The sequence below is a fragment of the Theropithecus gelada genome, chromosome 5, assembly GCF_003255815.1.
Source record: "Theropithecus gelada isolate Dixy chromosome 5, Tgel_1.0, whole genome shotgun sequence".
Classification (NCBI taxonomy): Eukaryota; Metazoa; Chordata; class Mammalia; order Primates; family Cercopithecidae; genus Theropithecus; species Theropithecus gelada.
The window spans coordinates 155,970,074-155,995,006 of NC_037672.1; the positions used below are offsets into that span (position 1 = coordinate 155,970,074).

Sequence of the window (24,933 nt, forward strand, 5' to 3'; positions counted from 1 at the left end):
TTTTCTATGTGCAGCTTTTCCCTTTTCATTCTTCTTCCATCTCGGTGCAATTGTAGAAGAGAAAGAAGCTATGGAGAGATGGGCAGGGAGTGGGGTGGGGAGTAGAACAGAGGTTAAGGGTATATCAGGCATTTGGTGAGGGTAGGAGATAGCAGAGGATCAAAATATTTGTCATCCCTTTTAATGAACAGACTATAGGGATGATGGTTATGGTAGAAGCTGTCTTGAAGCTGCCTTATGTTAGAGTCACTTGCTCAAAATTTTATATACTCAGTTGTGTCCAGCGGAGATGTGACAAAGTGAGCGCCCCACACTGAAGTATCCCTGCCCTTGGACCTGCTGCCCCTGGGCTGGTTAGAGGTGAGGGAGTCTTTTCCTTTCCAGTTATCTGCGAGGCTACCCTATGCCACCTTCTAGGAAGTCTGAACTCTGCTTTAACAGGTGGTCCTTACTTTTCATACAATACATAATTTTCTTAAGGCTACAGTCGCAGCCCCAAATGTGTGCCTCAACTTCCAAACATTTAAGCTAAGGCACTGTGCCGCTTTTTGTTGTTGTTGTTGAGACGGAGTCTCGCTCTGTCGCCCAGGCAAGAGTGTGGTGGTGCGATCTCAGCTCACTGCAAGCTCTGCCTCCAGGGTTCACGCCATTCTCCTGCCTCAGCCTCCCAAGTAGCTGGGACTACAGGCACCCACCACCACGCCCGGCTAATTTTTTGTATTTTTAGTAGAGACAGAGTTTCACCACGTTAGCCAGGATGGCCTCGATCTCCTGACTTCGTGATCCACCTGCCTCGGCCTCCCAAGTGCCAGGATTACGGGCGTGAGCCACCGCCTCTGGCCTCTGCCGTTCTCTTAGGGGGTCCACAGTGGTGCAGCAATAGTTTACACGTCTAGCTTCTGTCTGTGGTTCTGTCACTTCATCACACAGAAATGACTGGATAAACTCCCATCCAAATTTGGAGATAATCTGACTTAACTAAAAACTAGATGTTATGAATAAATCTCACAATTTTCTAGAGTCATCCTCCAAAGCCATTCAAACACAGGTTCAATAAGAGGCAGCTGTAACGGTCAATTGAAGAAAGCCATTCACATTCAGATGCTGTGGACCAGGACAACTGTGAGCCCTCATCACAAAATCACAGAGGCAGAGGCTTTCAGTGTCCCGCATTGTTTTGTGAATAAGCAGCCTCTCCATGCTGGTGCTCATGCCTCCGAGTGCTCCTGGGTGAGCAGCAGCAGGGAAACTGCTTATTTAACCATGATTAATGGGATTCTTGACCAATATATAGAATAACATAAATAACTTTATACTTGATGGTCTTCACACAAACAATCCATACATGTAGACAATGATTTCACAGCACCTTCCTTCCTTCAGAAGCAGAAGTAGAATCAGCACAGTGTTACGGGATTTACTGCAAATCCTGATTTCCATCTCTATCTTCTGAGTAGTTTTATGCCTGGGTCAATGATATTATTTATTTTTAGCTCACTTACAAGGGAGTCTAAGAGACTCAGTTTGAGAAAAGAAAGAAATCCCCAAGATCTGGAACGGATTGTTTTGTATCCATGCAGACAAAAGGAGCTGGCATTCCTCAGGACATTTCCGTACCTCCAAGGGTGTACATACCCTGGTGAGGGGTGGCGATGAGGAGGGTGAGTTTGGTTCAGTGGATCTTGCATTCTAAGTGACTATAGAATCCTCAGAAAAGGAAATAAATGAAATCTACCATGTCACTTCCTTGGTATGATCTGGAATCATAGATCATTTTATTTTTTAAACTCCTTTATTCAGCCCACATGATGAGCATGCCTACTTTGCTCTGTTTCCGTTTTATGAAAAGAGGGTGGTGATAGCTACTTAGCTTGTAAATGGAACTTTGAAAGAGTCTGGAAATCCCTAAAAGAAAGAGATGTGGGAAGTATTATTTCCTTGCAATGAACACAGAATTTATGTAACCCGAATGCTACCAGCATTTATTAACTAACCTTCCCTTAACGTCAGATTTGTTTGCACAACTTTTGACTACTTAGATTCCTAATTATCCTGTCACCAGTGCCGTCATTCACTGGGCAGAAAACATATTCCATTTTTATATAATCATTTACAAAATGGCATTATACATGCTAATTTCAATAATTAAATTAAGTTAAATAATAATTAAAATTAAAAGGATGTTCCCATCTTCTGATCTTCCTACTAAAATTAGATCGTAAAGAGCAGTGGAATTGGAGCACATGTGAGCTTCAAGGTGCAGAACATACACAGCTCCTACCGTTCTGCGTCTACCGTGTCTCCCACATGTGTCACTGGACTGCCTGCATCACAGTCTCCTGGTGTGCTTCTTTAACATGCAGGTTCCAAGGCCCCCAAAAAACAATTTGGGGTATAGGACCTGAGGCTCTGCATTCTTAAGTGTCTCCATAAGTGGTTCTTATGCATATTACATCTTGCTCTGCAATGTCCTAGACATGGATTGTGGTTAGCTCAGAGTCCCCTTCAGGAGGACTGTGATGGTTAATACCGTTTGTCAACCGGGCATGGTGGCTCACGCCTGTAATCCCAGCACTTTAGGAGGCAGAAGTGGGCAGATCACGAAGTCAGGAGATCAAGACCATCCTGGCCAACATGGTGAAACCCCATCTCTACTAAAAATACAAAAATTAGCTGGGCATGGTGGCACCTGCCTGTAATCCCAGCTACTCAGGGAGGCTAAGGCAGGATAATCCCTTGAACCAGAAAGTTGGAGGTTGCAGTGAGCCGAGATCGCACCACAGCACTCCAGCCTGGTGACAAGTGACTCCGTCTCAAAAAAAAAAAAAAAAAAAATATATATATATATATATATATATATAGTGTGTCAACTTGACTGGGCTAAAGGATGCTTAGAGAGCTTGTTAAATGTTTTTTCTGGGTGTGTCTGTGAGGGTGTTTCCAGAAAAGATTAACATTTGAATTGGTAAACTGAGGACAGAATACCCTCTCACCCATGTAGGCATCATCCAATTCCTGGAGGGCATGAATAGAGCCAAAAAGTAGAAAAATGGCAAATTTGTGCTCCGCTTGGACCCTCAGAAGTCAGTGTTCCTGGTTCTCAGGCCTCGGGTTTGGAGTGGAACTGTACCACCGGCATTCCTGGTTCTGCTTACACACAGCAGACAATAGGATTTCTCCCCCATAATCACACAAGCCAGTCCCTCATTTGCTGTATCCTATTGGTTCTGCTTCTCTAGAGGACCCTGTGGTTATGTCACTTCATCACACAAAAATGACCAGACAAACTCCCATCCAAATTTGGACATAATCTGACTTAAATAAAAGCTAGATGTTATGAATAAATCTCACAATCTTCTAGAGTCATCCTCTAAAGCCACCAACAGAATGGCTGTATCATGGGCAGAATGTTCACAAAGAACCCCAAAACAGGATTAGGCTCACATTTTATGGCACACTGTATCTCTTTTTTCCTCAGTAACCACCCTTGCCCCCAATTGTGCATTTGTGAGTTTTGATCATTGTTTAATAAACTTAGAAGCTGCTGTACTTGTTCTAGCCACTTTGAGTTCCTGGCTCTGCCCTCAGGTCTCCACTCCTCCAGCCCGAGAAGGTCACCTGACTGCCAAGAATAAAGCTTAGAAATAAAGTAGATCTCTCCTCTCCTCCACCAGGTTTCCCAAGGCTGTTGTAGGTCCTTTTCAGAGCTAGAGTTAGGCATCATCCTAGCTAGGAACTCAATTCTGCTCAGACTCAGCTCGGAAACAAAGTAGCTGGACGCCTTGTGATGTTTGTCCAGTTCAACCCTTACTACAGAGCAGGGGCGATCCATCTGCTGTTCATTTCTTCCTCTCAAATGACCACCTCTCCTGCAATCCTGTCCTTTCCAGAAATTATCTCCTTTATTTTAGAAAGTGCTGCCTCTAATAAATGATTTGACCAACTAAATGATTTGATGTCTGTCAGTACCATTATTCTTGAAGGCATGGGTAATCTATCCACTGCAGACTTTTCCCTGAAGTATATTTTTCTAAAAGGTGATATCTTTGGTCAAAGGGGGCTTTTAATAGGCACAGTGAAAGGTTCTACCTTTTCTGAGATAATTGCTGGCAACTGGGGTTAGCAAGACAGTGAGGCATTTTATCCTTATCACTTGCTGTGAATGAAATTGACTAGGATCATACACAGCAGGGGTCAAGGGTAAAGTGCTTCCTTGCTGGAGTTCAGCTTGTGCTACCTCTCATCTTGCAAGAAAGGGAAGAAAGGAAAGAGAAACCGACTCAAGGTAAACAGACAAAATGATGCCTGTAGTTAAAAGCTTTCCACCAGAGGCCCTTAATGAGATCTTTCTGTTCTTTCTGAATGACATAGAGTTTTCATCAACCAAGATTATGTAAACTAATGAAGTTTATAGGCAGAATTCCAAACTCGGCTATTCTACTATAAAATATTTTTAATGGAACTTGTTTTTCTTTAACGTTATTTAGATCAGGTTTACAAGAAAATCCAAAAAGCCAATGTTTATCAGGATAATGATTAGCATCACAAATAACTTCATCTTCTAGGCCCAGTAGCCATCAGTTTACTTATATTGCTTGTGATCAATATACATATACGTATAAAACACATATGAAGCCTACCACATGCCAGACACTAAGTACTCTGTACATATTACCCCACTAAATACCATATGAAGTAGATATTATTAAGGTCATTTTACAGATGGTATAACTGAGACACAGAGGGGTAAGTATCTTGTTCAAGGTCACAACAATAAGTAAATGGTGGAGCCAGAATAGTTTAGATCCTTGCTACTCAAAAGTGTGGTCTGGGAACAAGCAGGGTGGGCATCACCTGGGAGCTTGACGGAAACGCAGACTCTCAAGCTCACCCCAGTCTCACTCTGTTGCACAGGCTGGAGTGCAGTGGCATGATCTTGGCTCACTGCAACCTCTATCCCCAAGGTTCAAGTGATTCTCCTGCCGTAGCCTCCCAAGTACTGGGATTACAGGTATAAACCACCACACCTGGCTAATTTTTATATTTTTAGCAGAGACAAGGTTTCACCATGTTGGCCAGGCTAGTCTCGAGCTCCTGACCTCAAGTGATTCCCCGCAACCTCGGCCTCCCAAAGTGCTGGGATTACAGGCGTGAGCCAGCACACCCACCCCAGAATCTGCATTTTAACAAGCCTCTCGGGGGAATCATTTTTTAACAAGCCTCTCGGGAGAATCGTTTCCATATTAAAGTTTTAAAACCATTTGCTTAAATAATCTTAGATTATTTCTTCCTGTACTTTAAAAACCTGCTTATGGCTTCAGACTTTGGGAAATAAGGTGTACTTGGTTGGCTTATTAAGAAAAAAATAGAATTTTAAGATGGTTTTGTGTCCTTTCCCCAGCACCAATCTCCCCCCAGATAATTAACTTCTCAAGAGAAACAAAAAAGCTTTAAAAATTATTAAATTCATATTATTTGCAGGTGCTTTCATTTCATTAAACCATGATAGAAAACCTTACAAAATATGTACTATATCCCCCAAATTACAGATTTTTAAATAACTGAGTCCAAAAGAGTTAAGGGGAAAGCCCACATTGGTGTCTAAGTTTACAGTTTTTGCTTCCTGAAGCAGGATCTTCATGCTTACACCCATTTCCTAGTAGGTAGCACAGGGCCTGGCACACAGTGAACAATCAACTTATCTTTAATTTAATAATTTTTTCACATCCTCTTTCAACAACAGAAACTTCTTTTTGCTTAATCAAAAGCATTTCACCCTGATTTAAAGAAGTGATACTCGCAGCATGCTGCCCAGGCCGACCCTGCTAAGCTTGCTCTGCACACCCTCCTGCGCCCACCACGGCCACTGTTCAGCAGCTGGAAGATGATGCCTAGTGGACAGCAAAGGCTTTGATGAATACATGAAGGAACTAGGAGTGGGAATAGCTTTGCGAAAAATGGGCACGGTGGCCAAACCAGAGTGTATCATCATTTGTGATGGCAAAAACCTCACCATAAAAACTCAGAGCACTTAGAAAACAGCACAGTTTTCTTGTACCCTGGGAGAGAAGTCTGAAGAAACTACAGCTCGTAGCAGAAAATCTCAGATTCTCTGCAACTTTACAGATGGAGCATTGGTTCAGCATCGGAGTGGGATGGGAAGAAAAGCACAATAATAAGAAAATTGAAAGATGGGAAATTTGTGGTAGACTGTGTCATGCACAATGTCACCTGTTCTCGGATCTATAAAAAAGTAGAATAAAAATTCCATCATCACTTTGGGCAGGAATTAGCTACGAGAATGAACAAGCTCAGTTCAATGGACAAATCTCCATACTGCTTCTTTTTTTTTTTTTTTTTTTTTTTTTTTTTTTTTTTTTGAGACAGAGTCTCGCTCTGTCACCCAGGCTGGAGTGCAGTGGCGCGATCTCGGCTCACTGCAAGCTCCGCCTCCCGGGTTCACGCCATTCTCCTGCCTCAGCCTCCCGAGTAGCTGGGACTACAGGCGCCCGCCGCCTCGCCCGGCTAATTTTTTGCATTTTTAGTAGAGACGGGGTTTCACCGTGTTAGCCAGGATGGTCTTGATCTCCTGACCTCGTGATCCGCCCGCCTCGGCCCCCCAAAGTGCTGGGATTACAGGCGTGAGCCACCGCGCCCGGCCTCCATACTGCTTCTTTTTTTTTTTTTTTCATTACTGTGTTCAATTATCTTTATCACAAACATTTTACATGCAGCTGTTTCAGTATTGGATTAATTAGGATCGTCCCTTTGGTTAATAAATAAATGTGTTTGTGCTAAAAAATAAAAAACAAAACAATGAAGAAGTGACATTAACATAACCTACAAAGTATCAACTTTGGAAAATTAAATAAAGCCATGGAAAGGCAAATAAATCCTCCTCCCTTCCATCTTAGCTTATGCAGTAATTATTTATATACATATATTTATATATTATATATATTTATATTTATGCATATATAAAACAAAACCAAGACAAAGGTTGGTTCAGGTGCTTTTCAAATGTATGGCAGCAACTGATTTTTTTCCTGCAAATCACATCGTGTTGACTTAGATGACCAACAATTTAAGATAGGATTGATTTGGAGCTGCTGTCACCTATAGATAAGGCTTTCATGTAACACTTACAGTTTTGTAAAAGTAATAATACACCTTATGAAAAGAACAGCATTTGATGAAGGACAATGAATAAGGTCTCCCACTTTTGCTATTATGATAGCAATGCCTAATTATCTAATATGTCCTTAGCAAATAAATCACTGCAACTGGATATGATTAAGCTAACTAGATGTTTGGCAATTTTGTTTTAAATAAATAGCCTATTATATTCTATCAGAAGATCATTTCCAACTATCTTAGCTTTTAATTTATTATTTTTGAATAGGCTGAAGAATCATGGTAAGGATATATGTATATTGTCTATAATATATCTTAAAATAATAGAACAAATTTTGATTCAGGGCAAACTGCATGCTATGACAACAGAATAAAATGCAGGTAAAAATAAAAATAGAGAAATAAAATGCAGTTTAGTCAACCAAATGTTTCAGTACCATTAAAATGTGTAAGCCTTTGTCATGAGGTAGTTTTTAAAAATCGAAAAGAGTTGCCTTGTGGATTACAGTGCTGGGACTTAAGCTGAATTGCAGTAGGACTATTTTATTATTTCTTCAAACAGGAAACCACTGGCAATTCAGTGTGAAGTCATTTTCTATTTTTAAAATAATTGAATCTGAGACATAACTATTAGTATGACAGTTTCACAGAGCAAAAAATAAGATGAATAAGTGGGTCTGAAATGCTGGCTAATGGAGCAATACATTTTGAAATTACATATACATTTATGTACTTCTCCTACCACTTATAGTTTCATTCATCATATCATTTTCTGGCCATTTCCTAGAGAGTATTTCCAATTCTAATGTATTTCTAACAGAAATTTCATGCTGTGATCACTCCTTTGTAAGATAGAGTTCCGTAATATTTCTGGTTTACATGAGCAGATTTTCTGGTAGGTATATGATGACTGACTAAATATATTAATACTTTTATTTAGTCAGTAATCTGGATGTAAGGCACATAAATACCCCATACAAACAGGGAGCAGGCAGAGGCTTCCATCCTTCTGATCAAGGCTGTGTGGCCTTCAGCAAGTCACTTAACTTACCTGAACCCTGAGGATTCCCATCTGAAAAAATAGGTTAAATGAGATTATCTGTTATAGTGCCATTTAAATTTTATGTCTTATATTGACTACTCATTAATTATATTTAATTTGAGCCAAGTAGGAATTAATGAAGAAAAATCTGAATTAAAGAATGTATTTTTAAATAAATGTAATTTTTCAACATTTTTTTTTCCTTTGAGATAGGGCCTTGCTCTGTTGCCCAGGCTGGAGTACAGTAGTGTGATCACAGCTCACTGCAGCCTCATCCTCCCAGGCCCAAGCTACCCTCTGGCGCAGCCTTCCGAGTAGTGTAGTAGGTGTGCACCACCACACTCGGCTGATTTTTAAAATTTTTTTGTAGAGATGAACTCTCTCTGTGTTGTCCAGGCTGGTCTCAAACTCCTGGGCTCAAGTGATCCTCCCACCTCTTCCTTCCAAAATGTGAGGATTATAGGTGTGAGCCACCACATTCAGCCCAAGTTTTAAACTTAAAAATTGCATAGGACCTGGAACTGGGTAAACAAATTAATGTCATTTGTATGTAAACAGATGTTTTAAAAATATACAACCATTCTTTAAAGTAGTTTTTAAATTTTCTTCCTAATTTTTTTTAAGGTATTTATAGTAAAATCTTTGTAATACAAAAATAACATTATCTAGGCAGGGTGCAGTGGCTCACACCTGTAACCCAGCACTTTGGGAGGTGAAGGCGGGTGGATCACTTGAGTTCAGGAGTTTGGGACCAGCCTGGCCAACACAGTGAAACCCCATCTCTACTAAAAATACAAAAATTAGCTGGGCGTGGTGGAGCATACCTGAAATCCCAGCTACTGGGGAGGCTAAGGCAGGAGAATCCAGGCTGAACCCAGGAGGCAGAGATTGCAGTGAGTTGAGATCGTGCCACTGCACTCCAGCCTGGGCAACAGAGCAAGACTCCATCTCAAAAAAACAAACTAACATTATTATAAAATCTCACTATGTCATTATAGAACTTAGCAAATTGGCAGTAAAACATCTGTAGAAGAATAGCCAGCAAATACACGTTTTAAAAGTACTGATGATTAGCTTGCCCTATTAGATTAAAACTCACAGTTATCAAAAACATGGATTATAGAAATCAGAACAGCATCTGACTGTGGGAGGATTGACTGGGAAAGGACATACATGAACTTTTTTAGAGTGATAAAAATATTCACTGTCTTAATCTAAAAGTGCATACGTAAAGGTGCTCACTTTGTAAAATGTTATCAAGCTAAGACAAATTAACGTACTTAATGGAGTATGTTATATATCAACTTTTTAAAAAGGTTTTAAAAGTTGGATCCACTGATAGTTTTTTCAGAAAATTTCGATTCTTTTATTAATTGAAAACTAAATAAATTCCAAGATCCATCTGCAATGTAGGAAGTAACTTATGCTCTATGATACTCAAAAAGAAGAGAAATGAGTGGGAAACAAAACAAAACATATGGCTGAGTTTTGTGTAGTGTTATGTGAGATAATTTCCCATTAGTTCTCAGGGTTTTTGGAATTGGATTTGTGTTTCGTTTGGATGCCACACTATGCTGTGATGGATATTTAGATTGAGCAAATCAACCCTATTATGTTCTGGTTATCCAATAGATTATAAGCTTCCAGAAAAAAGAGAACTTTTTTCATGTATATTTTTGTATCCTCCCATGCTCATGGACAAGTTTTTAGTATTTAATTGGCATTCAATTTGTTAAATTGGATTTCAAATATGTAGGATAAAAAATTAGCATCAAAAATGTATTTTAAAAAGAAATATATCAAAATTTGATAGAAAAAGAAGACTTGATGAGTGATCAAATTAGTTAAGTAGTCAAGGTATACTAGATAAATACATACTGTGAATCATCACATAGAATAATGAAGTCTCAGTAGAAATTTTTTAAAATGAAATTTAAAATAATTGTAGTTATAAATGACAAAAAAAAGAATAGTGTTGGCAGGGGAAGGGGCGGCAGGCGCCATGTCTGGCTGTGAAGGTGGCAAGAAGAAGCCACTGAAACAGCCCAAGAAGCAGGCCAAGGAGATGGACGAGGAAGATAAGGCTTTCAAGCAGAAACAAAAAGAGAAGCAGAAGAAACTCGAGGAGCTAAAAGCAAAGGCTGTGGGGAAGGGGCCCTTGGCCACAGGTGGAATTAAGAAATCTGGTAAAAAGTAAGCTGTTCCTTGTGCCTGAGGAGATGGTGACCCTTTATTTCATCCATATTTAAGCATCTGTATTCCCTGCCATCACATCTTTTGCCACCTATAGCTGGAATTAAGTGTTGTTTTGGCGCTGTTGTACATTTAAGAATAAACTTTCATAAAAAACAAACAAAAAAAAGAATAGTGTTGGCTGGGTGCGGGGGCTCATGACTGCAATCCCAGCACTTCGGGAGGCCGAAGTGGGCAGATCCCTCGAGCCCAGGAGTTCGAGAGCAGCCTGGGCAATATGGTGAAATATGGTGAAACCCCATCTCCACAAAAATACAAAAATTAACCAGGAGTGATGGCACACGCCTATAGTCCCAGCCACTCGGGAGGCTGAGGTGGGAGGATCACCTGAGCCCAGGGAGGCCAAGGCTGCAGTAAGCCATAATCGTGCCACTGCACTCTAGCCTGGGCGACAGAGCGAAACCCTCCCTCAAAAGAAAAAAAAAAGAAAGAGTAGTGTTATGCCTATGCCAAGAGAAAGCAACATTTCATTTATTTATTTATTTATTTATTTATTTATTTGAGACAGAGTATCACTCTGTTGCCCAGGCTGGAGTGCCATGGTGCAATCTTGGCTCACTGCAACTCCGTCTTCTGAGTTGAAGCAATTCTTACGCCTCAGCCTCTTGAGTAGCTGGGATTACAGGGGTGCGCCACCACTCCCAGCTAATTTTTGTATTTTTAGTAGAGATGGGGGCTTCATCATGTTGGTCAGGCTGGTCTTAAACCCCTGACCTCAAGTGATCCACCTGCCTCAGCCTCCCAGGTGCTGGGAATACAGGGCGTGAGCCACCACGTCCAGTCAAAATTTCACTTTAAAATTAAATTAGAAATCAATAAAAATCCTATGAAACTCTTAAAAGTGCTTTAAAGTAGCTCTCAGAATGGCTGCGAAATTCCTCAGTATTTTCTCATCCTCTCTATATTTTTTTTTACATTATCGACATCCAAAATAATTTTTTAATGATTTCTCATGATATTTTATTGTCTTATGTTAATTATTAATAGTGACAAGATATTTTTCAAGTTTTTATCACAATTACACAATATTTGCATGGATTAAATCAATCTTTTGTTTGCCTAGCCTGGGTACTTCGCTCAAACTAATGTTTTCGTGAAAACATGGGCTTTATATTAAGAACAGTTCCAAACATGGAGGAAAGAGCTCCAAGCCCCAATAGGTTAGAAAGGTAGTAAGTGATGGGCCTTATAGGAGTTAAAATTATTATTCTTGAACAGCTTAAAATTTGATTTCTGTGAATTGATTGCAGTACCATTTAAGACATAAGCATCCCTAAAGAGTTGAACTTGGCTATAATCAAGCCTGTAGAGCCAAATTCAGTTTACAGAGAATAAAGGAACAAGTTAAATGATATGAGAAGGAAGTAATTGACAAATTCAGAATGTGGACATCTCTGCACCATAACTGATCCAGTTTCTGCAACAAGTAAATGTCAGGGAAAAAAGGGAAGACTGCATCAGTTTAAAAGAGACAAAAACAGAAAACACAACTGAATGCAATGTGTGTTGGATCCTTAATTCTCAAAATCAACTGTAAAAACACATTTTAGAAACAATCAGGAAAATTTTATTATGGAGTTGTTAATTACATGATGCCAAAGGATAGTTATTAATTTTGTTAGGTGCAGTCACGGCAATGTGGCTATGTAAGAATAAGTTCATATTTTTTGAGATGCACAATAAAATATGTAAGTGAAATAATGAGATATCTGAGCTTAAAATATATTGCACAAGAAAAAGGAGAGATGTGAGTCAAATGTGGCAAAATTTTGATAAATGTTGAATATGGGTGACAGGTAAGTGGGAGTTCATTGGGGTGTTTTAAAATAGTCGCAATAAAATTTGTAAAAGGCAAAGGCAAAAAAGGATTCATATCTACATCTTCAAAGTAAATAAAAACGATTTCAAAAAGTATTGGTGGGGGCCAGTTGCGGTGGCTCATGCCTGTAATCCCAGCACTTTGGGAGGCCGAGGCAGGCGGATCACTGGAGGTCAGGAGTTCGAGACCAGCCTGGCCAACATGGTGACATCCCATCTCTACTAAAAATACAAAAAATTAGTGGGCATGGTGGCTCACATCTGTAATTCCGGCTACTTAGGAGGCTGAGGCACGAGAATCACTTGACCCTGGAGGGAGAGATTGCAGTGAGCTGAGATCATACCACTGCCCTCCAGCCTGGGCAACAGAAGGAGACTGTCTCAAAAACAAACAAACAAACAAAAAAATTGTTGGGCTTTAATACATATACATTGTTCATAGTATACACAATCCTCTAAAGCTTGTGGCATTAATAAGTTATATATCTGTTTGTATCTTTCACCTGCTAATTCTGCTCTCTCTATATATACCACAAGAATATAAGAGAACAAGAAAAATAATGTATGCAAAGTATTCATACAAATTTTTAACAGTAAAAATTAGGAAATTATAAAATACAGGAGGCTATGAAGCTAAGTATTATATGTCAGTATAATGAAAAACAGAAATCTATCAAAGGTGACAAGAATTTGAACTACGTAAATACGTAAAACTAAGTATATACTCTGGCGTAAGTTAGAAGAAATTTTAAGTATTAATGAAGACTCTTGCACAGTTCCAAATGACAGAAAACCCAACCCAAACTGGCCAAGGAAAAGAGGAAATTTATTGGCTGATGAAAATTAAAACTTAAAAAGGCACAAAAATCTCATCAAGATAGATCATAGACCTAAATGAAAATGTAACATTGTAAAATGTCTAAAAGAAAACACAGGATAAAAATCTAAATGACCTTTTTTTTTTGGTAAAAAAGTAAAAAACAGACAATACCAAAGGCTGACAAGGATGCAAAGCAACAAGGACTCTCATTCATTGCTAATGGAAATGTAAAATAGTATAGCTAGTTTAGAAGACAGTTTGGCTTAACACAGGATCCAGCAATTACTCTCCTAGGTATTTATCCAGTTGATTTGAAAACATATCCATGCAAAAAGCTGCACATAAATGTATACAGAAGCATTTCTCACAATTGTCAAAAACTGGAAGCCACCAAGATGTCTTTCGATAGGTGAAGGGATGAACAAAGTGTGACACATCAGCACAGTGAAATATTATTCAGTGGTAAAAAGAAATAAGCTATCAAACCATGAAAGGATGTGGAGAAGCCTTAAAATGATATTGATAAGGAAAAGAAGCCAATCTGAAAAGACTACATACCGTATAACTCCAGCTCTATGACATTCAAGAAAAGGCAAAACTGTGGAGACAGTGAAAAGATCAGTGGTTGCCAGGAGCTAGGGGAAAAGGGGGAGGAGGGAATGAATAGGTGAAGCATAGGAGATTTTTTAAGTGATGAAACTATAATGTATGGTACTATAATGGTGAATACATGGTTCTATTAATTTGTCAAGACTCCCATATACTTAATAGCATAAAAAGCAAACCTTAATGGATGCAAATTAAACAAACATTATTTAGGAAATTGTGGGATTTCAGGAAGGAATTCAGACTGTGACAAGAAAATCTTACTGTATTACAAGGGCATAAAACAACCTTACTGAAGAGGCTAGAAAGAAAATGTGCTGACCTAAATAACTTTGGAGATGAATAGTTTGTAAGAATAAAGGCAAAAGGAATTGCAGATAAGCAGGGTACTCTAGTTGACAAAGTCCTTCTCACAGGAGTAAAAAAGGGGTAAGAGTGAGGAAAGAGATGGTTTCCCCAGAGCCAGTGAGTCACAAGAAGGGGAGTGGATGAGATGGATGATGAGCAACACAAATCGTAAATGCCCACCAAAAACACGCATTTGATTATTTTTCTGTAACATTGTAAAATATGCTCACAATTTGGAAAAATAAATAAATAAATAAGGCCAGGCACGGTGGTTCTCGCCTGTAATCCCAACACAGGCGGGTGGATCACTTGATGTCAGGAGTTCAAGACCAGCCTAGTCAACATGGTGAAACTCCATTTCTACTAAAAGTACAAAATAAATAAATAAATAAATAAATAAACAACCAGGCATGACAGCATGTGCCTGCAGTCCTAGCTACTCGGGAGGCTGAAGCAGGAGAATCACTTGAACCTGGGAGGTGGAGGGTGCAGAGAGCCAAGATCGTGCCATTGCACCCCAGCCTGGGTAACAGGGAGAGACTCTGTCTCAAAACATAAATAATTTGGAAAAAAAGGAAATAAGATGAAGTTTAGTTTATGTCTTACAGACTTACCACAACTAGTCATATTCTACTTTTTAGATTTTATTGTAATTTCACACATACTACCCAAATCATTTAAAGTAGTTGAACAAACAAAACGAAAACCAATAACTTTACTAGGCTTAATGCGTATCTTGCTCAAATTTTTATCAAGCAAATATGTCAAGTTTATAATATTTATAACTTTATAATATTATGAGAAGCTTAAATCAGTGTTAATAAAAATTTGAAGAAAAGTATGTTTTTTATTACATCAAAGAAGTTTGTCTGGCACAAACCATAAAAGCTATGCTAATTCAAAGATTCCTTTGTGAAAGTTACCTCAGATGTAGTGACAAGTGCTGTGTTAAAGACGTGTTTCTGGTGACAAGATGTTGATGATCAGACTGAGTGGGCATAATGAGACAGCAGTATCACGTCAATTAAACATCGGCGGGCCAGGCACGGTGGCTCACGCCTGTAATCTCAGCATTTTGGGAGGCCAAGGCGGGTAGATCACCTGAGGTCAGGAGTTCAAGGTCAGCCTGGCCAACATGGTGAAACCCTCGTCTTTACAAAAATACAAAAATTAGCTGGGCATGATGGCAGCTGCCTGTCATCCCAGCTACTCAGGAAGCTGACGCTGGAGAATCTCTTGAACCCAGGAGGCGGAGATTGCAGTGAGCCGAGATCACACCACTGCACTCCAGCCTGGGAGACAGAGCGAGACTCTAGCTCAAAAAAAAAAAAAAAAAAAACCCAAAAAAGAAACAAACAAACAAGAACGTATGTGATCATTTCATTGTTATATCCATTACATAAAATCATATATGTGAGAGAAAAAGCAAATTTAGATCTCCTTGTGAACGCATACACAAAAACGATTTACCTGTAAAAATCATTTGTTTTCCCACAGTAGTAGATGTTGGCTTTTGGTATGTTACAGATGCCATGGCTAAAGTCTTAACTGTGCTACTGGATTTTATTCTTCGGCTTCTTCAAATCAGTTAAGCTGCACCAGAAAGAATGAAAGACTCTGCAGTCCTTCCTCTCCCTGCCTGTGACCTGAACCAGGTGGTTGCTAAAGACTCTTTATGACAGGGAGATAGAATGTTCCTCCCAGCAGAGTTCCGCATTCCAATCTCCAAGAGCAGAGAGATACTGCTGTAGCCTTCCCAGAATTTGCATCCAGTAATAACTTTTCCTTATTTGTCAATATCAAGTCAGAATACACTTGTTCACAGGTACTAGATCCAGTTCGAGCTTATGTCCCAGATAATCCGGCAGGCTCGGTCACTACTGTCTTTCAACATTTCACAAAGAATGTCTTGCAGAAATATGTTATAGCAAAAAACAAAAAGCCCCCACAAACTGTGTTTAAATATATTTGACAAACACTGGCAAGATAAAATACAGTAAAAAATAACATTAATAAATTAATGAGATAATTACACACAGATGTATATATAGATATATTTCCAGTCTCATATTTCAGTCCCTCCCAGCCTGTGCTTTGGTCATGTCAATTTATCTGTGGTTCTCAATCTGTGCAATGCTTTTTCATTGTTCTGAGTCTTTATACATACAATTTGCTCTTCCTGTAATGCAAATATTTCTTGTCCTCTGACAGCCAAGGCCCACATCTGCTCTTCCAGGAGGATGTCTGTAGACATAGCTAAGTGCTTTCTTCTTCATGTCCCTTTAACCTCTTTAGCACTGTGTTTAGACCTATCTTTTTAACTTACCACTTTAATTATTTGTCTATTTTATCGACCTCCCCACTAGAATCTGACTTCTAGGAGTTTATGGTAAAAGTATACTTATTTATATTTCAATTTCTAGAGACTGGTATGCAATAAATAGTTAATAGATGTTTGTGGGATGAATAAGTGTATGATCAGTAATTCTAGCTTGCACAGAAATATATCGACTACCTGATAATCCATTGAGATAAATTCTAACAGTAATTTTGTATTCAACACTAATATATGGAGTTCTCTACTGTAAATATAATACCTTTTATATTTTGAGAATTATAAGAAAAATACTATATTAACTCTGGAAAGGCTTACAGTAGGCTTATGGTAGGTAAAGAGATGCGCTACTCAGGTAGGTTCCCCTTCAAGGAAGGGCTTATAACCCAGCTGGAGGAAGGACTGTCAGCAGACAGTGTCCAGCTGTCAGCACCTTCAGGGTCTGCTTTGCCTGCAGAGAGCAGCCTCCTCTGTCTGAGGTCAAGCCTTTTCCAGGGGAGCCTATGTCAGGTGACTGAATGAGGTAGGGGTATAAGGACCAGTCATTTCTCACCAGGTTGGTCAAGGCTGTGTTGAGCCCTTACAGTTCTTCTTCCTCTGATCAATCCTGCTTCCTCTCCTTTCCTTTCACAGGTATTGAACCCAAATAACCACCTTGCCCCCCACTTCCAGAGAAACTGACCTGAGATAACTAGACAGCGTATGCACATATGCACAAATGTATTATACAAGAGTGCTTCTCATTTTAACCACTCAACCCTCCTAACCAGAAACTGAATATATTTCCCCACTGTGGGCAACTAGAATCAGTCGCTGTTGTGTTACTGATCTTTGGTGTCCTTTTCTTTGGTCCTGACCTGAATTACATTCTTCTTTACCTTCCTATGGCCCGCTACAGTTTCAGAAGCTTTCCTACTCTTTCTGCTGTTAACTAATTCTAGTTCCTATAGTCAAGGGCTCTCTATCTCTAGCTGAAAGTATCTTTCTTTGAAAAGTTCCTAGTTATGTCTTTGAAACTACCATTTTCCAAGGCACCCAACTTTGAACATTCCTAGAAGAGAGAAGCCTGCTCACGTCACTTGTGGTTTTAAGGGTGCTGAGAAGAGAAAGGAAGAAGGAACCTAAATGAAGAAAGTAATTCTTTGGTAAACAAGGCAGAAAATAAATGAGATCTTGGCTTTTGTTGGAGGACTTCCCATTAACCCTTCAGGGGAAATGCGGGCTTCTGCTTTGCCTTTGAGACTGTTACAAACTCTACTCTGTTGTAGGCTTATGGTCAGACATTCTGATGGCAAAGGCTGCAGGGAAGGGAAAATACGGGAGAAGAACCAGGTTAGCTCTTCTCCATAAAATTATTCCACTAATTCAAGACATATTTAGGTTCATTTGTTTTGTGTTGTTTCAGTTTTCAGAAATTTAAAAATTTATTTCACAAGTAACATATTTATATAGTTTCAAAGTAAAATCCTTAAGGGATATTCAGAGAAGTCTAGCTTTTATCCTTGTTACTTCCTGCTGTTCCCTCCTTTTCTCTTTCAGGAAACATTTTAAAAAATATAACTACAAGGCCTGGCACAGTGGCTTACGCCTGTAATCTCAGCACTTTGGGAGGTCGAGATGGGCGAATTGCTTGAACCCAGGAGTTTGAAACTAGTCTGGGCAACATGGCAAGACCCCCGTCTCTACAAAAATTAGCTGGGCACAGTGGTCTGTGCCTATGGTCCCAGCTACTCGGGAGGCTGAGGTGGGAGGATTACTTGAGAGCTCAGGAGTTTGAGACTACAGTGAGCTGTGATCATACCACTGCACTCCAGCCTGGGTGACAGAGTGAGACCTTGTCTCAAAAACAAACATATATATATATATGACTATATCCTCCCCTTTCCTAAAGAAATGGTAGCATACTGAACATACTGTCTTTTACCTTGCTTTTTTCTCTTAACAATACATCTGGAGAGATCACTCCATAGCATTACATAAAGATATTTCTCTCTCTCTCTCTCTCTCTCTCTCTCTCAGTACAGCTGCAAAATGCATTTACCAGTTTATTCAACCAGTCCGCTATTAGTGGTCATTTGGGCTGTTTCCAATTTTTTTGCTATTACAAAAATTGCTACAAAGTATAGTTTTCTGTATACATCTTCTCATATTTTTTGCAGACATCTTTGGGATAGATTCCTAGAAGTGATGTTGCTGGGTCAAAGGAAAAAGACATATGTAATTTCGTTCAGTGTTGCTAACCCTGCCACCATCGTGGTTATGCCATTTTGTATTCTCATCCACAATACCTGAGAATGCTGATTTTTGTACGGCCTCACCCACAGACTGTGTTGTCAAACTTTCCAATTTTTTTCAGTATGACAGGCAAGAAATAGTAACATAGTAAGTTACACTTCTGTTCTTGTTAGTGTGATTGAATGTGTTTTCAAGTGTGTCAGAGCCATGTGCATTATATACTATGAACTGTCTAGTCTTATCTCTTTTTCTATCAAGTTGACTTTTTTCCCTCCTACATTTTTTTTAAAATGAGCTAACATTCTAAAGAAACACATAAACAGAGAATGACAATACAATGCAGTAAGAGTAATGATAATTGTAGTAATACATTTAGTAAATACCTGATTTCCCAGAGTCATGGGAACAGAGAGGAAGGTTAATTGGCTGGGATGGAAGCTGAGGGCTGATGATGTGGTGAAGCAGGGTTTCCTTGAGGAAGCGATGTTTGAACTGCGTTGTAGAGAATGACTAGGATCTAGACAAGGGACAGGGAGCTGGAGGTTGGGGTGGGTGGTGAGGGCATTTTGGGCAAAGGGCATAGCTTGAGCAAAAGGCTGGGAGGGGAGAAACAGCCAATAGCACAGTGCATAGCAAAAATACAAGTTCCGCATTGCTGGGGAGTCATGACTAAGAGGGTGAGCTGGGACGTGAGGCTGGAACTTTACTCTGTAGGCAATGAGGACCCTTGAGGGTTTTATAGTCTTATTTATTTATGTATTTATTTTATTTTGTTGAGGCAGAGTCTCACTGTGTCACCCAGGCTGGAGTGCAGGGGCTCAATCGTGGCTCACTACAACCTTGACCTCCTTGGACTCAGGTGATGCTCTCACTTGAGCCTCCAGAGTAGCTGGGACTACAGGAGATGGGGTCTCACCATGTTGCCCAGGCTGGTCTGGAACTCCTGGGCTCAGGCAATCCTAACTCAGGCTCCCAAAATACTGGAATTACATGCGTGAGCCACCATGCCTGGCCCTCTGAAAGGTTTTAAATGGGCAAACACTGGTTGGTGTTGGGTTTAAATGGAAGACACCTGACTGTGTGGAGAATAGGCTTAAGAAAAGCGAGGAGTCTGGGGCCCAGCAGGCAACTGTTGAAGTGATCCAGGGCAGTAGAGATGGGGCCTGAACTAAGCCAGGCACAGAGGAGACACATTTGGAGTGTGTATTGAAGAGTAAGAATGACCCCCTGTTTTCTAGTTTGGCTGACTAGTGAGTAGTGGTACCCCAAAATAACACAGGGAAAACAGAAGAAAGAAAACCGAGACCAATAAACAAATTGATGGCATTAACTAGATGTGGATTTGTACATGCTGCACAATAGGCTAACAAAGCAGTTAAAATTAAGTCCAAATTGTCATAAAGTATTGTGACAGCGACTGAACTCATTATTGGGACTAAAAGTGGTCCCCGTGGGCCACCAGATGCCTTTTTATTAGAGAAAATTGCTATTGTTCATGAATCAATAGTTGCCTCTTCTAATGAAACTCAGGGTTTGCTGCTCAGCACAGATGAAATTGTGGCTATTGTCTTGCTTCGATAATTTAATAGCTACTTCAGAGTTGATAACCACTTTACCAGTTACAACTGTGGAGGCCAATGCAGTGACCCTGTAAAAGTCTCTTGTTTTAACATTTGGGAAAGAATCAAGTTATATATTTTAATGATATAAAAGTGATACAAACTAGAAGCTTTTATTATATGACAGTGATATATCTCTAGATGAACACAGGTCAGAATGTACTACAATTACATAATAACATTCAAATATCCTATTACAAAGCACACTTGGCAAACGGGGAAGCTTTGCCACCGTGTATCAGTGAACCTTATATTTTTGAGCACTATATGTATAGTACTTATATATATATGGTACTTAAATATGTGTGTGTGTGTATATATATGTATGTATTTTTTCTTTTTTTCTTTTTTGAGATGGAGTCTCACTCTGTTGCCCAGACTGGAGTGCAGTGGCGCGATCTCGGCTCACTGCAACCTCTGCCTCCCGGGTTCAAGTATTTCTCCTGCCTCAGCCTCCTGAGTAGCTGGGATTACAGGCACGTGCCACCATACCTGGCTAATTTTTTATATTTTTAGTAGAGATGGGGTTTCACCGTGTTAGCCAGGATGGTCTTGATCTCCTGACCTCATGATCCGCCCACCTCGGCCTCCCAAAGTGCTGGGATTACAGGCGTGAGCCACTGCACCCAGCCTGTATATTTTCTTTTGAGACAGAGTCTCACTGTTGTCCAGGCTGGAATGCAGTGGTGGGACCATAGCTCACTATAGCCTCAAACTCCTGGGCTTAGGAGATCCTCCCGCATCAGCCTCCCAAGTAGCTGGGATTAGAGGTGTGTACCACCACACTTGGCTAAATTTTGTACATTTTGTAGAGAAAAGGTCTCACTGTGTTTCCCAGGCTGGTCTTGAACTCCTGACCTCAAGCTATCCTCCTACCTCAGCCTCCCAAAGTTGTGAGCCACCACACCCAGCCTAGTACCACATATTTATATGTCTTTTCCATGTATTCTATGTTCAGGAAATAATCTGGAAAACACACTGAATAGAGCCACAGACTTGGCTTCAAATCCCAACAACTCTTCTGAGTAACATTGGCAGGTTGCTTTTCTACGAAATGAGAATCATTGTGCCTACCTATAAGTCAATTGGGATAATGGATGTAAAATGCTTGCCACAGTGCCTGCTACATGGTACGTACTCAATAAATATCAGCTGTAATATTGGACTCATCATGCTTCCCCTGCATCCTTGCCACCCACCCCATTCTTCCCTGAAAAAACATAGATGATTAATACAAATTTAAACAGCAACCATCATAACTTTTCTTTTTGTGTTTTAATTTGCAACACCAGTTCACAAGAGTCTGTAGTCTTCCTCTGGCTCATTTAACTCTAATTTGGGTAGGGTGACGCTGGGAGTACCGTGGTGCTATTCCCTGTCGGGCCAATCAACCCAACTTCCCCCAGTTGTAGTTAATTTAATTGGGGATGATGCAACACTTAGGCTTTTTCTATGGACACACAGTTTTTTAAATTAAATACACAAACATTATAATTGCTATCCTATAATTGCTATACTACACATTTAAAAAACAACAGATAATTTAAAGCCAGTGTTACAGAAGCAATAATGGTCATATCTTACAAATGTGTGAGTTGTTATCATTAAAAGCAACCTTACCTATTACTGAGACTGAACCCCTTATTTTTCCCATGAGCTGTCTGACGTTGGGAGAGGTTAGTTGAGGAGTTAACCAAAGGTACTAGGGGAAATAGAACCAACACCACAACCAAAAAACCCTGACACTCCTGATTCTCAGTTTGGAATGTTTTTCTCTCTATTCTGCCTTGTAAAAGAAACTGTCATCTCATTCATGGTGTTGTGGATATCAAAAGCCCGTGGAGATTGCTCTAGTGTTTTATGTGGTCTTTCTCCTCCCACCAGTTTAATTTTCTGGTGAAGGCTTTTTCACTGATCGATGAACAAATATAATTGGACACTTACTATGTGCCAGACACTGTGCTAAACACTTTCCCCAAAGTTTTCTTGTTATCTGCACAATAGTGTTAAAATGACACAGAATTATTACCCTGATTCACTGAAGAGGTGAGTTCTACAGTTTAGTGTCAAAGTTTTGCCCTATTGTACATTAACGACAGAGAATGTTGATTCCCAAATCTGGCTAATTATTTCGGGGTCTTAATAACCTAAATCTAAATTTGATCTTCAACAAACATGTTTTTCAAAATGTTATTTTTACATGATTGAAATTCTCCCATATGAAAAACTGACCATAGTTAGAAACTATTCCCTCTGTAGGCTACTGCGACTTCCCGGCCTGTGAGTGCAAATGAGCTGACCATATCATTCAATCCTAATAGTTTCCTAGTTTAATATCTTTCCCACCCCTGTAACTATAAAAAATCAACCTCCTTTCAAATGTCTCCTCTCCTCCGTCCACTAGCTCAAGTATCTGGAGGCTCCAGATGCCCACGCTTCCCTCTTTGCTCTCTTCGAGGCTGCTGCTCTGTAAGTTTTAACTTGGTTGCTGCTCAAACATGTTTTATCTAAGCCAGTGGAGCACTTCTCTACACTGGCCATTGGCCAAAGTGAAATTCTGTTAATCTCTGATCCCCAGATCACTCAACTGCCACTGGGCTTCTGGCTACGGTTCCATTCTCTGTATTGCCATTCTGACTTGGACTCCTTGGCTCAACGAGAAGGGAAGAAAGTTCCTTCCACTATGAGATGCTTACTTAGAGGGTCTCCAGAAGGTTTTCTTGGCCCACGCAAAACAACACAAAATTTTGGGTGATGACTCTTTTAATTATTTAGCAAGCACACTGCTGACTGGCTAGGGCCTCACTCGGTACTTTTTTTGTTTTGTTTTTGCTTTATTGAGACAGAGTCGCACTCTGTTGCCCAGGCTGGAGTGCAGTGGTGCAATCTCTGCTCACTGCAACCTCTGCCTCCCGGGTTCAATGATTCTTGTGCCTCAGCCTCTTGAGTAGCTGGGACTACAGGCATGTGCCACCATGCCTGGCTAATTTTTGCATTTTTAGTAGAGACAGAGTTTTGCCGTGTTGCTCAGGCTGGTCTCCAACTCCTGGGCTCAAGTGACCCACCTGCCTTGGCCGCCCCAGGTGCGGGGATTACAGGCTGTGATCCACTGCACCTAGCCTAGATACTTTTGATTTAAAAACTCCTCTACTCTGACCCTCGGGTCTTCTGTTGAATCCAGTGCACCATGCCATTCTTATTATTTGCTCCTCATGAATTCTTTCTACCGCTCAGCAAAATGCACCTGTGGAAATTTTCTTTCATCAGCACCCTTCTCCCTCACTAACTCCCTATTTTCTATCCCCCATCCGGTTCACCAAATGTGTTTCAAGTTATTTTCCCTAGAAACTTCCGACTCCCTTTGAAAACACTGGATACAATTAGCTGCCAAGAGGGAAGCAGAGAGGGAATGTTTCCCCAGTGCACAGCTAGAAACCAACCCTTCTTACCTTCCTGGGGAAATGCATTTTCATAATGGAATAGAAATATTTACATTTTTTAAAAATACAATTAAGTGTCATCTAGAATTACTATGTATTCTTCCATAAGCTCTTCTACAGTTCCTCCTTAGACCCAATGCCTGGAATTGAGTGTCTCCTCTTCATCCAGCTTCCTGCGACTAAGCCCAATTTACAGCAGGCTACAATCCAGGATTAGTTTCAGGGTCATACTTTTTTTTTTTTTTTTTTTTTTGAGACGGAGTCTCACGCTGTGTCACCCAGGCTGGAGTGCAGTGGCGCGATCTCGGCTCACTGCAAGCTCCGCCTCCCAGGTTCACGCCATTCTCCTGCCTCAGCCTCCCAGTAGCTGGGACTACAGGCGCCCGCCACCTCGCCCGGCTAGTTTTTTGCATTTTTAGTAGAGACGGGGTTTCACCATGTTAGCCAGGATGTCTCGATCTCCTGACCTCGTGATCCACCCGCCTCGGCCTCCCAAAGTGCTGGGATTACAGGCTTGAGCCACTGCGCCCGGCCAGGGTCATACTTTTGATGTTGAAAGAGAAGACATAACCTCCTAATATTTGCCATTCATTTGCCATGCCATAAAACGAACAAATATATGACTATTGATCCCCAAAGAGAGTCTTATAGTTATAACATAAAAACAGCTGTTACCTTTTACCTGAAATGGGTTATAAACTGGCTTATGAGCATTTGGGCCAGGATTAAGAAAATACTTCACTTTGAAAATTTTCATTTTTTAGCAAATTCAGCAGGATTTCAATGAGAAAATTACTTTTCTTGTATATTTTATCAAGATTTTTAAACTTAATCATTTTATTTAAACTCTAGTATAAGATTTTTAAAATGTTATTTTCAGTGGCAAGGAAGTTTGAGCTGAAGGGGAGGACAACATCTGGGAAAGAAAACACAGCTGGGCGCGGTGCCTGTAGTCCCACCTACTTGGGCTGAGGCAGGAGAATCGCCTGAACCCAGGAGGCGGAGGTTGCAGTGAGTCGAGACCAAGCCATTGCACTCCAGCCTGGGTGACACAGCGAGACTCCATCTCAAAAAAAAAAAAGAAAGAAAGAAAAAGAAAACACAAATGGGTCTGGGACTTCCTTTGTGTTGGAAGCGGAGGCCCCTCCCCTCCCCGCTATCACACAGCCTACATGGGAGAAGTTAAACAAAATCAACTCAAAAGGCCCTGTATTAAGGAGAAATAATGTTGTGGTGGGGAATGAATTTGGGAACTTTGGAACTGGGGGAAAAAAACAGCAAGA

At 40.3% G+C, this 24,933-nt stretch overlaps 1 protein-coding gene and 1 pseudogene across 2 annotated transcripts in view; one reads left to right on the plus strand and one right to left on the minus strand.

The window, feature by feature from the left end:
- C5H4orf45 (chromosome 5 C4orf45 homolog) overlaps positions 1–15,640 on the minus strand; it is a 131,899-nt gene extending 116,259 nt beyond the window's left edge. The window contains exon 1 of the mRNA XM_025385079.1: positions 15,492–15,640. Coding sequence (XP_025240864.1) covers positions 15,492–15,555 — 64 coding nt within the window. The 5' untranslated portion in view covers positions 15,556–15,640. The remainder of the gene's footprint in view (positions 1–15,491) is intronic.
- On the plus strand, positions 10,164–10,410 carry LOC112624485 (annotated as a pseudogene). Its single transcript, XR_003119405.1, has one exon. The product of XR_003119405.1 is annotated as a translation machinery-associated protein 7 pseudogene (transcript).
- Positions 15,641–24,933: the final 9,293 nt, after the last annotated feature.